The sequence below is a fragment of the Galeopterus variegatus genome, unplaced genomic scaffold (genome assembly GCF_000696425.1).
Source record: "Galeopterus variegatus unplaced genomic scaffold, G_variegatus-3.0.2 Scaffold481, whole genome shotgun sequence".
Classification (NCBI taxonomy): domain Eukaryota; kingdom Metazoa; phylum Chordata; class Mammalia; order Dermoptera; family Cynocephalidae; genus Galeopterus; species Galeopterus variegatus.
The window spans coordinates 452,530-464,815 of NW_007726592.1; the positions used below are offsets into that span (position 1 = coordinate 452,530).

Consider the following 12,286-nt stretch of genomic DNA (forward strand, 5'->3'; position numbering starts at 1 on the left):
GGAGGGAGGGAGGAAGGAAGGAAGGAAGGAAGGAAGGAAGGAAGGAAGGAAGGAAGGAAGGAAGGAAGGAAGGAAGGAAAAAAGAACCTTAATTCTCAAACTGTGTCTCTTTAGAAAACGGAAAGATCATTGCCAAAATCACGTAGTCTCTTCCCAGGCAAAAGAAAGAGGATACATAATTTACCTTGAAATTTTTCAAATATTTTTTTTCAAATATTTTCAAATATCTTTTTTCTTGCTTCATTGTGAATAACCTCTCTCCCTCTCTCATCATCGTTCTGTTTTCTACAGAATTCCATGCTTTAACTGCAAGCTGGCTCTTCCCTCTCTCTGACTCCCTCTGAAAGCCTCTCTAATGGAAGTTCTTCTTTGTCCCATATCTCTGGGGCTTATCAGGGGTCTTAGTGAGCTAGAGCCGCCATAGCAAAATACCCAGGGCTGGGTGGCTTAAACAACGACAATTTATTTCTCACAATTCTGGGGGCTAGAAGGCTGAAATTAGGGTGCCAGCATGGTCAGGTTCTGGTGAGGGCTCTCCTTCTGGCTTGCAGATGGCCCCTTTTTGTTGTGTCCTCAACCTCTACGGCCTTTCCTTTTTTGAATTCCACACAGTTCACTTGTCCAATGCTTCCCTCCAGTCTTATGATAAATTCAAAGACTCTTCTATCTTCTTGGATGGGACCAATATTTGGTTCATATTTTCATTTTTCTCTCCCCATCATACTTAATAATATCAACATGCACATTAATGAATCATCACACATTGAGGTCACAGAGGTCCCCAGTCCTCTTTCCTAGTGATCTTCGTCTCCACTTCTGCCATCCACTTGGCTTTTATTATCTCTTGAATATATTCCTTCTCCGAATCCTACACATTTGAGCTCTCTTCTTTCTGACCACAACCTCTTATTCTTCCATCTCTCTTCTTCTACATGTTTGTTTAACTTAATTTTTGTCCTTACTATAACGTACAGTTTTCCGGAACTTTTTATTCTCACCACTGCCAGCCTGGTTTGTGCTCTCAATGCCCCATTCTAGACTAACGCAATAGTTTTCTACCTCATCTCTCTGTTCTCTGACTCTCGTAGCTCCAGCCCACCCTCTTCAGAAGGCTGAATCAATCTTTCTAAAACAGAACTCCTTCTCCACATCATGATAAGTAGAAGAAGTCAGACATAAAATACTACATACTGTATGATTTCATTTATATAAGTTTCTAAAAAAAAAGCAAAATTATAGTGATAGAGGACAAATCGATGGCTGCCAGGAGGAAGCGGGAACAGGATGACTGCCAAGAGGCACAGATAACTCTTCAGGGGATGAAACTGTTTTATACTTTGTGTTGCTTACATAACTGTAAACATTTGTTTAAACTCTCTGAACTATATACTCAAAATAGGTAATTTTATTATATATAGATTATACTTTAGTAAAACCAATTTAAAACAATCTCCGTCCAAAATATGTTTAGTGCTTTCCTCACTGGCCCTGCATAAAGCCTTTATGCTGTAACCTGGCAGTTCAGGCACTCCCAGATTTCAGCTGTACTATCTTTCTAGCCTTATATCCTATTAATCTACTATATATACTTTATGCTGATGCCAGAGGCCCATGTGTTTTTAATTTTTTTAACAATTTGACACATTTTAATTGTACATATTTACAGGGCACAATCTGAAGTTTTGATACATTACATATGTTGTATGATGAACTGGTCAGGGTAGTTGGTGTATCCATCACCTCATGCATTTATCATTTCTTTGTGGCAAGAACATTCAAAAGCCTCTCCTCTACCATTAGCTGTGTCTTACATGTGTCATGTTCTGCAGCTTCTTTCTCTTTGACCATACCTTTCTTTTTTTGAAACATTTCCCCACCACACCTTATCTACTTAACAAGATTTTCGTTTAAACCCCAGCTCAAATATTAACTCTTTTGTCCACATTTCTCTGATATTTTTTGTGTATCTCGCATAGTAGTTACCACATGATTTTCTTCTCATAGTTATTTATGTATCTCATCTTCCCTAGTTACATGATTTTCTTCTCATAGTTATTTATGTATCTCATCTTCCTTTCTTATTCATCTTTATATGTAGTTACCACATGATTTTCTTCTCATAGTTATTTATGTATCTCATCTTCCTTTCTTATTCATCTTTATATAAAACAGGATGCCTAGCTACAAACATCTTTCTTTATCATCTTAATAATGAAACCTGCTTCTGCAAGGGAACAACCTATACATTTTTCTTAGAATGAAGTATGTACTAGAAGCAGGGAGACAAGACTAGAAGGAAGAAAACAAGGAAGCAGAGAGACTTGTGAGACCAACAGGGCTACAGATAGCTTGAATTTGGGCTTTACTGGTAGAATGATTAAGAAGGGATGGATTTGAGAGATGTTAAGAAGGTGATCTCAACAGGACTTGGTTTGGGATTGGATACAGGAGACACAGGGAGAGGCAGGAGTGAAGAATTATCCTGAGATTTTAGGCCTGGGTAACTTGGCAGATGTGGTAGACCAGGAATCCAGAAGGAAAAGGAGGATATGTGATCAGGCTAGTGGAAGTAGTGAACGTAAGTGGAAAGAATGGGTACAGGATAAGTTTAGTTTTAGAAATATTAATTTTGAGATGTTTGGAGTATGCAAAGAAACATGTTCAGGAAATGACTGGTGTTAGGAGAGTAAAGCTCAGGAGAGAAATGTGACTAGAGGTGAAAATGTGTGAATCACCAACACATACGGGATATTTAAAATCATCTTAGGAAGACATGTGATCTCCCTAGGAAGGCTTAGAGGGCTAAGGACAAAGGCCTGGCAAATACCCACATTTAGATGGGGCAGAGGCAGAAGAACTTATAAAGGGGCACAGAAAGAAATGGCTGAAGAAATAGGATGAGAAGGCCGGCCCATGGCTCACTTGGTAGAGTGCGGTGCTGATAACACCAAGGCCACAGGTTCGGATCCTATATAGGGATGGCCGGTTTGCTCACTGGCTGAGCGTGGTGCTGACAACACCAAGCCAAGGGTTGAGATCCCCTTACTGGTCATCTTTAAAAAAAAAAAAAAAAAAAAGAAAAAAAGAAATAGGATGAGAAACTGGAGAAAGCATAACAGAAACCAAGACAGGAGATGTCCAGAAGCAGCAGTTAACACTGCCAAAAGTTGTGGATTGTACAAATAAAATGAGGATTTAAAAGCATCTGCTAGATTTGGTGATGTCTGCCAAAACAAAACAAACAAACAAACAAAAAAAGTTTCTAAGAAATAGTAAGTTCAACATAAAGAATTTAAGTAATTCAGAAATTAAGATGAATGCCAACTATCATGTCAAATAGATGATTAGCTTTTGCAATGTGCTGATTTCCTTTTTTTATTGTGTGTGTGTGTGTGTATATATATATATAATATTATCAATAATTTTAACCATTTGTAAGTGTATAATTTGGCGGTATTAAATACATTCACAATTTTGTGTAACCATCCCCACTATCTACACCCCCAATTTTTCATCATACCCAATACGAACTCTGTATCCATTAAACAAGAACTTCCCCCTTTTCCCTCTCTCCAGCCCCTGATACCCTCTACTCTACTTTCTGTCTCTATTCAGTTTTGACTTCCATTTCCTTGATGATTAATGATGTTAAGCATGTTTTCATGTGCTTGTTCGTCATTTGTATATCTTTTTTGGAGAAATGTCTACTCAAGTCCTTTGACCACTTTTGAATTTTTTTTTGTTGCTGTTGTTGAGTTACAGAAGTTCTCTGTATATTCTGGATATTAATTCCCCATCAGATACATGACTTGCAAATATTTTCTTCCATTCTGTAGGTTGTCTTTTCACTTTCTTGCTATTGTCCTTTGACACAAAATAAAAAGTTCTTAATTTTGATGAAGTCCAATTTATCTTTTTTTGTTGACTGTGCTTTTGGTGTGACAGCCATAAAAACCAAACCCGACATTATGAAGATTTCCCCCAATGTTTTCTTCTAAGAGTTTTATAGCTTTAGTTCTTAAGTTTAGTTCTTTGATATATTTTGAGTTAATTTTTATATATGGTAAGGTAAAGGTCTGTATTAGTCCATTTTGTGTTGCTATAACAGAATACCTGAGACTGGGTAACTTATAAAGAAAAGAGGTTTATTTGGCTCACAATTCAGCTCACATCCAGCTGAGAGTGGATGAAGGCCTCAGGCTGCTTCCACTCTTGGCAGAAAGCCGAAGGGGGAGCTGGTGTGTGCAAGGAGATCACATGGCAAGAGAGGAAGCAAGGTGGGGAGGGGGAGGTGCCAGGCTCTGACAACCAGCTCTCAAGGGAACTGATAAAATGAGAGTCACTCACCACTGAGCGAGGGCATTAATCTTTTCATGAGGGATAAACCCCTGTGACCCAACACCTCCCACTAGGCCCCACTTCCCAACACTGCCACATTGGGGATCAAATTTCAACAAGCATTTTGGTAGGGGTGAATCATATCCAAACTATAGCACGGTCCAATTTCAATCTTTTGCATGTGTATGTCCAGTTTTCCCAGAACCGTTTATTGAAGAGACTGTCCTTTCCACATTGAATGGTTTTGGCACCCTTGTTGAAAATCAATCGGCTACATACATGAGAGTTTATTTCTGGACTTACTGCTTTATTCTTGTGATATTATGATACATATATGAAGGTACTTCAAAAAGTTCATGGAAAAATGTAATTAAAAGATAATACAAATCCTTCCACAAACTTTTTGAAGTAGCTTTGTGTGTGTGTGTGTGTGTGTGTGCGCGTGCACGCGTGCATGTTTTTGTCTATGGTTCTTGATTCTCCAAGGCAGAACTCTAGTTTTCCCCTGCCTTTCTGTCTTGGAGCTAGCCATAAAGAGTTTCAGAAGGGAGCAAGGAATACCCAGGAGCAAGGAATGTTGCACAGAGGCCAAGAAGAATTTGAACAAAAAGGCCTTGCTAGGTTTCTCCACTCAGTTTATTAGTATTATTAGATCATACCCTTTTTGTCCAATCATATTTCTACAAGGTTGTCAGTGTTTCAATCATGCCTATGTAATGAAGCTTCAATAAAAATCCAAAAGGACAGGATTCAGGGAGCTTCCAAAGAGCTGAACACGTGAAGATTCCTGGGGAGGCCATGGGAGCTCTGTGCCCCTCTCCTCATACCTCACCCTGTGCATCTCTTCACCTGTATCTTTTGTAATATCTTTTATAATAAACTGGTAAATGTAAATAAGTGTTTCCCTGAGTTTTATGAGCCACTCTAGCAAAATAATTGAAGCAAAGGTAAAGGTTGTGGGACCCCTGATTTATAGCCCATTAGTCAGAAGCACAGGTAAAACAGCCTGGGGCTTGTGATTAAGCACTTAAAAGTGGTGGGGTGGGCTGGGGGGGGGTCTTGGGGACTGAGTCCTCAACCTGTGGGATCTAATGTTATCTACAGGTAGATGGTGTCAGAGTTGAGTTGGAAGGCACCCAGCTGGTGTCTGCTGGAGAACGGGTTGGTGTGTGGGGGAAAAAGCCCACACATTTGGTCGCAGAAGTCTTCTGTGCTGATCTGTGTTGGCTGTGGCTTGAGAGTAGGGGAAAAACAGTATGTGTTTTTCATCACACTTCTGGTGGGATTTTTTTTTTTTTTCATTTTTGGTTAAAATGACACAAATTAATTATCTTACAGTTCTGAAGGTCAGAAACCTGACATGGGTCTCACTGGGATAAAATCAAGGTGTGAGCAGAGCTGTGCTCCTTCTGGAGGCTCTAGGGGAAAATCTGTTTCCTTGCCTTTCCCACCTTCTAGAGGCTGCCCACATCCCTTGGCTTGTGGCTCCTTCCTCCATCTTCAAAGGCAGCAGTGTAGCATCTTCCAGTCTGTCTCTGACTCTCTTGCTTCTCTCTAATTACACTGGGCCTACCTGGGTACTAAAGGATACACTCCCTTCCTCAAGATTCTTAATTTCATCTGTGTAATATTTTAAGAAAATACTTCCCCTCAGATTTTTCTGTTTAGCTAAAACCGTTGAAAAAAATTTTACCTTTATATTATGACAACTTTTTAACAGTCTCCATCACCATGGCTGATTCATCTGATTATTAGATTGGGCTTGGTAAAGTGCTATAAATTGAAATATCTAACTGAATGAGCAAACAATAAAGTCTTTTATATTCTAGAAAAAGTTCCAGACCCTCTACTAATATCTTCTTGCCTAGAATGCTTCACTGCATAGATGGGTTAACACTCCTTTCAATACAGCCTCTTGCCAAAGACTCAGAGCGTATGTTTATATTTATACTGTTTAATTTTTTATTTTTTGAATAGCTAATACTTGCCCGTGTTCCACAATTAAAAGATATAAAAGGGTACAGAATGAAAATAAAGTAGTACTTTAAAAACAGATCTTCAAGGCATGAGCCAAATTTTGTATATGCTTAATATAAAATAATGTTAGTCTGTTACCAAATCTCTTTATTCTCAAAACTTCCCCTTCTCTCTCTCTCTAACCATGTGGTTACAGTGAGAACCACTACCTTCATGTGTGACCCATCCCACAGGCCACTCTGATTAATTCAGCTGTGAATACCTGATCCAAGCTTCACCAAAGAGCTTTCTTCTTAGGGAATTCAGAATTAGAAGTAAGAAGAAATTCTAGTCTCAGACTGGCTAGTCTTGTGAACCAAATAGCTGCCAGGAGCAGTTACTTTCTTCCCAGTGACTGAGAAGCTAGTCTGGAGAAGGAAAACAATGAAGAGAAGTGACCAGAGATGAGAGAAGAAGAGAGACTCTCCTTTCTTCCACATAGTGTTTAGTCCCAAGGTTCTAGTCTTTTTCTGAGACCCAATAGCACCAGTGCTCTTGGATGCCTTGCCTTTACCCTGTACCCTAATAACAATCTACTGTAGCTTCTGCTTAAGTTTGCTCAAGTAGGTTTCTGTTATTTTTATCAAAGAAGGTTTCAACTTACATATTTTTTCATGTGAATAATGAGGTATAACAAATCAAACAATCAATCATATAACTGTCAGTGGCTTGAAAACCATTTTTTTTAAACCCCATACATGTTGATAGTCAATATAGTAATTTTATTCACTGTTGAAATATGTTTTAATATTGTTAATAAAGAATTATAAGTAATAACATTTATTTTCTTTCATTTATTTTCTCAGTAACTAAAATTCCTTCTTTAGTGCTTCAAAAATTAAGAGCAGAGCTTTATTATACTCACTTTTCAGTGGTTCTTTCTCTATTCACTGTTGAAATATGTTTTAATATTGTTAATAAAGAATTATAAGTAATAACATTTATTTTCTTTCATTTATTTTCTCAGTAACTAAAATTCCTTCTCTAGTGCTTCAAAAATTAAGAGCAGAGCTTTATTATACTCACTTTTCAGTGGTTCTTTCTCTAAATGGGAATCTTCTGGTGCATCAAAACGACCTTCTGGAAACTTTGGCTTCTTAAGGGATTGTTTGACAGGTTCAGACTTTCCTTCTTGAGAAGAACTTGTTTTCCTCAAAGAATTACACAGAAGGGGTGATCCTAGCAGAGTGGAGACAGTAGAAAAATAAGAGGTGTACATTTATTCTACTTTAAAAACTTAATAATTTTACATATTTGTTTTTAGCTTATACATTCATATTTACCACAGTTCAAAAGGTAAAAAAGGACATACAGTAAAAACTCTTCCCTCTGCCCCTATCTTCTAGACAGCCATTTCCCTTCCTTAGAGACAACCAATGTTACCAGTTTAAAAAGAAAAGCTATGAAATAAGTTAGTTAACCATTACCAAAATTGTAGAAACTTATATAAAACACTGATTCTTATCTGAAGCAATGACAAAATACCAGGAATTGAGGCATTAAGAGTAACCAAGTAGTATGAACTTTTCAATGATAATATTTAACATTTAAATCTCTAGAAGTCACAAGGAACTATATTCTTATATTTAAATCCTAATCACGGTGCTCTTTTCCTGTCAACTAAAAATTTTAAAATATATTGGGCATCTGCGATATGTGAGATCACTTTTTCTCTAGGCTGTAAAGAGAAAGTTAAACTTTCAGTACTACGAAAATGATCCAACCCCTTGTTGAGATAATGTTCAATAAGGGCAAAAACCACTCTAAAAAAAACGACCACAGCATTGGGGGTTTTCAACTTCCTAAAGGAAGATAGGTTTGGGTCCCCGTTCCAACTACACCACTGTGGCAGGCAGAATAACGGCCCCCAAGATGATCAGAAACCAATATCCAGAAGCTGTGAATAGGTTAGGTTACATGGTGAAGGAGAATTTTGGTAGCGGATGGAATTCAGTTTCCTAATCAGATGACCTTAAACTAGAGAGATTATTCTGGATTATCTGAGTGGGTCAATGTGATCATCATAAGGGTCCTTACAAAGGGAAGAGAGAACAACTGACAAGCTTAAAGCCAAAACCATCTTTCAAGAATATAAGGAACCACCATAAAGTCCATGTCTTCTACTTCAAGTGGTGGTCTGGCCCTATCTGAAACCTACTTAGAATTGTGTTTACACATACATTACAGGCAAGAAGATGACCTTCTAAAAAAAGAAATAATTTAAAAAGCAAAGGAAAAATAGTAAATCACCATTAAAATATATACACACATACAACAACAACAAGCAATTCAGAACTTCTGTTTCTGTCAATTTGATAAGTAAAGATGCCCAAACCCTACAGCTATAAAACGTTTAAAAAGGCCAAAAATTATTTTAAAATAACCTTCTAAACCACAGAAAGAACCTTTAAGAAAGTAAATAATGATAGGCTAAAAATGTCCAATGAGGTAAACAAACAAACTGAAACTGCTACATATCCTGTGTCTTTCTTGCCTACAGCTGGGGGTATGGAGCTTTTAGGACAGCAGTTTTCTTAAGCCTGAGCAAAACAGAAAGCCTATTAGAGGCCAGGACTTAGGGAAGCTCACACACAGAGAAAAGAAAGTGAACTGGAAGATTTAAAATGTGCATACAAATCACCTGTGGGATTTTTTAAAACTGCAGATTCTGAGTAGTTCTGGGTAGGACTTGAGATTCTGCATTTTTAATAAGCTCCAGGTTGATGCACATGCTACTGGTCCAAAGAGCAAGGAAGAAGAAGGAAACCTCCAGTTAAGGAAGGAATGCTGTCCATCTCAATGGTGGTTAAGTTCAGAGTGGAGATGTGAAAAAAAAGAAGCCCTTCTGAGATTTCTGAAGCCACTGGCTGACCACACCTGTGTTTGGGTCTGATTACACATTATCTGTATGGCTCAAAAACCTCCAAGGGGAGCATCTTACTATAAAGTGCACCCAAGTCTAAAGTGCTCCCAGATGCACAGCAAAAGCTGAAGCAAATCCTCTGAGAAGAGATATTCTCTCAACCCGTATCTCACGAAGTCCCACAGAGAGAATCTCAGTAAAACATTCCAGAAAACAAGCCAACAAAACAAGAGCCAGCAGAATCAACAAAGAGAGCAGTGACCAAACCATGAAGATTTCATATATTCAACTCAGAATATAAAATAACTAATTAATATATTTAAAGAAATAAAAAGGCCAAAAATAAGTGATAAGAGAGTATGAAAAATAACTACACCAAGTTAAAAAAAAGACAGTTAGAAATATAATGACTTACATTTAAAGCTCAATGAAAAGGTTAAATAGCAGAATAAATACAACTGAAAAGACAATTTGTGATCTGGAATAAAGTTCGAAGAAGTTATATAAAACAAGGCATAGAGACAGAGGAAAACAACGAAAGAGACATTAAAACAAACAGACGGTAAAATGAGATAGTCTAACAAATGTTTGTTTAATCACAGTTCCAAAGGGAGAGAATGGAAAGACCAAGAGAAGCACAAAAGACAGGTATCTTCTGATTTAGGAAGCAGAAAGAACGGCAAACAGAACTAAAAAAAAAAAAAAAAAAAAAAAAAAAATCATACCTAGACGTAAAGTAAAATGAGAACCCCAACATTAAAGGAAACAGCCAGATAAAAGATAACGTATAAAAGAACAAAATTCAGACTGACAGTTGGCTTTCAAATAGCTATAATGGAAGAAATGAGAAAAAGATAAACTCATTGAAACCACCTTTCGAGAACAAGAGAGAAATGAAGACATTTTCAGATTTAAGATGACACAGATAACTTTACCAATCAAGATTCCCACGAAAGGAACTTCTAGACAATGTACTTCAAGAAAGCGATCCCAAAAGAAAAGTGAGATAAGAAGAAATAGAGAGAAAATAAAATGCTTTTATACATTGACTGTACAAAACAGTAATAATAACATTTGGTTTGTAGGTTTATCAAAACCACAATCCCACTCCAACACACTCTCTCTCTTTCTCTCACCCCAAGAGATTGGACAACAGAGGTGGAGGTGAGTGAACTCAAAGCATTCTTAAGCTTGGTACTGTTCTGGAGGGGGGTTAAAGATATGAACTAACTTTAGACTGCTTAAGTATTCATTTGAATTTCAATGGTAACGAATAAAAGAAAAGAAAAACTATCTACCAAACCAGCAGAGGGAAAAAACTGGAAGAAGAAAACATTTAGTTGAAACAAAGCAGGACAATTAGAAGATGCAAAAAATAAGATGGTAGAAATAAAACCACTTATATCAGTAATTTTAATAAGTGTAAACAGACAGAACTCTCCAGTTAAAGGGTATAGATTGTCAGACTGCAAAAACAAAACAAAACAAAAAAACCCAAATCCGGCCATATGCTGTTTATGAGATGCGCCATTTCCACAGAAAAGAACCCAGAGAAGACTGAAAAATAAAAGAGAATTAAGTAATATAACTAAAAGATACAATTTATAATTTAAAAACCTTTTACAATATATTCTTGTTTCTTTCAAATTGAGAAATAAATATTGTATATATTTATGGTTTACAACATGGTGTTTTGAAATGTATACAATGTAGAACAGCTAAATCAATCTCACATATGCATTACCTCACATACTTACCATTTATTTGTGGTGAGAACACTTAAAATCTACTCTCAGCAATTTTCAAGTATACAATACATTGTTACCAACTATAGTCAGCATGTCCTACAACGAACGATCTCTTGAACTTATTTCCCATGTCTAACAAATTTTGTATCCTCTGCATAATTTACAATTAGCAAAGAGGATCAACAAAACCAAAAGTTGGTTCTCTAAAAAGACTAAAACAACTGGGAAGCCTTTGGTAAAGCTAATATGAAAAAAAAAAAAAAAAAAAAAAAAAAAAAAAAAAAAAAAAAAAAAAAAAAAAAAGAAAAAGCAAGACAACACGAGAAAAAGAGAGTATATAATCATATGGAGGGCAGAAACTTAAGGCAGAGATTTAAAAACACCCAGGACCGTTACACCCATATACTGAAACTATACAGAATGAACACTTTCCTAGAAAAAGTTAAGTTACTAAAACTGACTTAAGAAACAGAAAACCTGATAAATTCTATGACAATCATTACAGAAATTAAACCAGTAATTTAAAATCTTCCTTCAAAGAAAGGCGCAGGTGTAGATAGTTTTGCAGGCAAGTTGCAAAAAACATGCAAGGGAGGGATAATTCCAGCCTTAACAAAACCTAACAAAGAAAGGAAAAGGGTGAGTAAACTATGGAATTCAATGTATGAGGCTAGAATAACCTGACTTTTAAAACCAGAAGAGGAAAAGTGTAAGAGAGGAAAATTGCAGGCTAATTTCTAAACAAAATATTAGCATACCAAATCTAATATTATATTTAAAAAATATAATCACCACGATCAATTTGAATATTTTCTAGAAATGCAAGAGTAATTCACCACTAGAAATTGCCTGGGGTTTAGGCAGGAGCCAAGGGCAGTCCCCTCTGCCCGGATGCAGGTAAGAAACAGAGCACGCCCGGGTCCTAGGCAGGAGCCAAGGGCAGCATCCCCCTCTGGGAAACTGGCAAGGAGCACACGGAAACATCACCTCCTAGCAGGTGGCCCACCACAGCCATCACCACAGCCATGGCGGCTTGACACGACAGCAGTAACCACAGCTACCATGCAGGTGACCTGCCAGACACCCGACTGTAGTGACACAAGAAAGGTCACCAGTGGAGACCAGAAAAAGAAAAGGACATCTCTCTCCCTCCTCAAAGCCCACTCCAACGTAACAGAAGCAACTGCTCTACCATGCCCCTGCTGTATTTCTGATTTTAGTAATTTCTGTCTTCTCTCTTTTTCTCTTGGTTAGTCTAGATAAAGGTTTGCAAATTTTGTTGATCTTTTTTTTTTGTCTTTTTTTTTTTTTTTTTTTTTTT

The 12,286-nt window shown here is 37.1% G+C and overlaps 1 protein-coding gene across 1 annotated transcript in view; it reads right to left on the bottom strand.

Moving 5' to 3' along the window:
* Positions 1-12,286, bottom strand: part of LOC103587708 (chromosome unknown open reading frame, human C6orf57) — an 18,965-nt gene that overhangs the window by 2,060 nt on the left and 4,619 nt on the right. Inside the window, exon 2 of the mRNA XM_008569227.1 lies at positions 7,381-7,533. Within this exon, the coding sequence (XP_008567449.1) occupies positions 7,381-7,533 (153 nt within the window). The remainder of the gene's footprint in view (positions 1-7,380; positions 7,534-12,286) is intronic.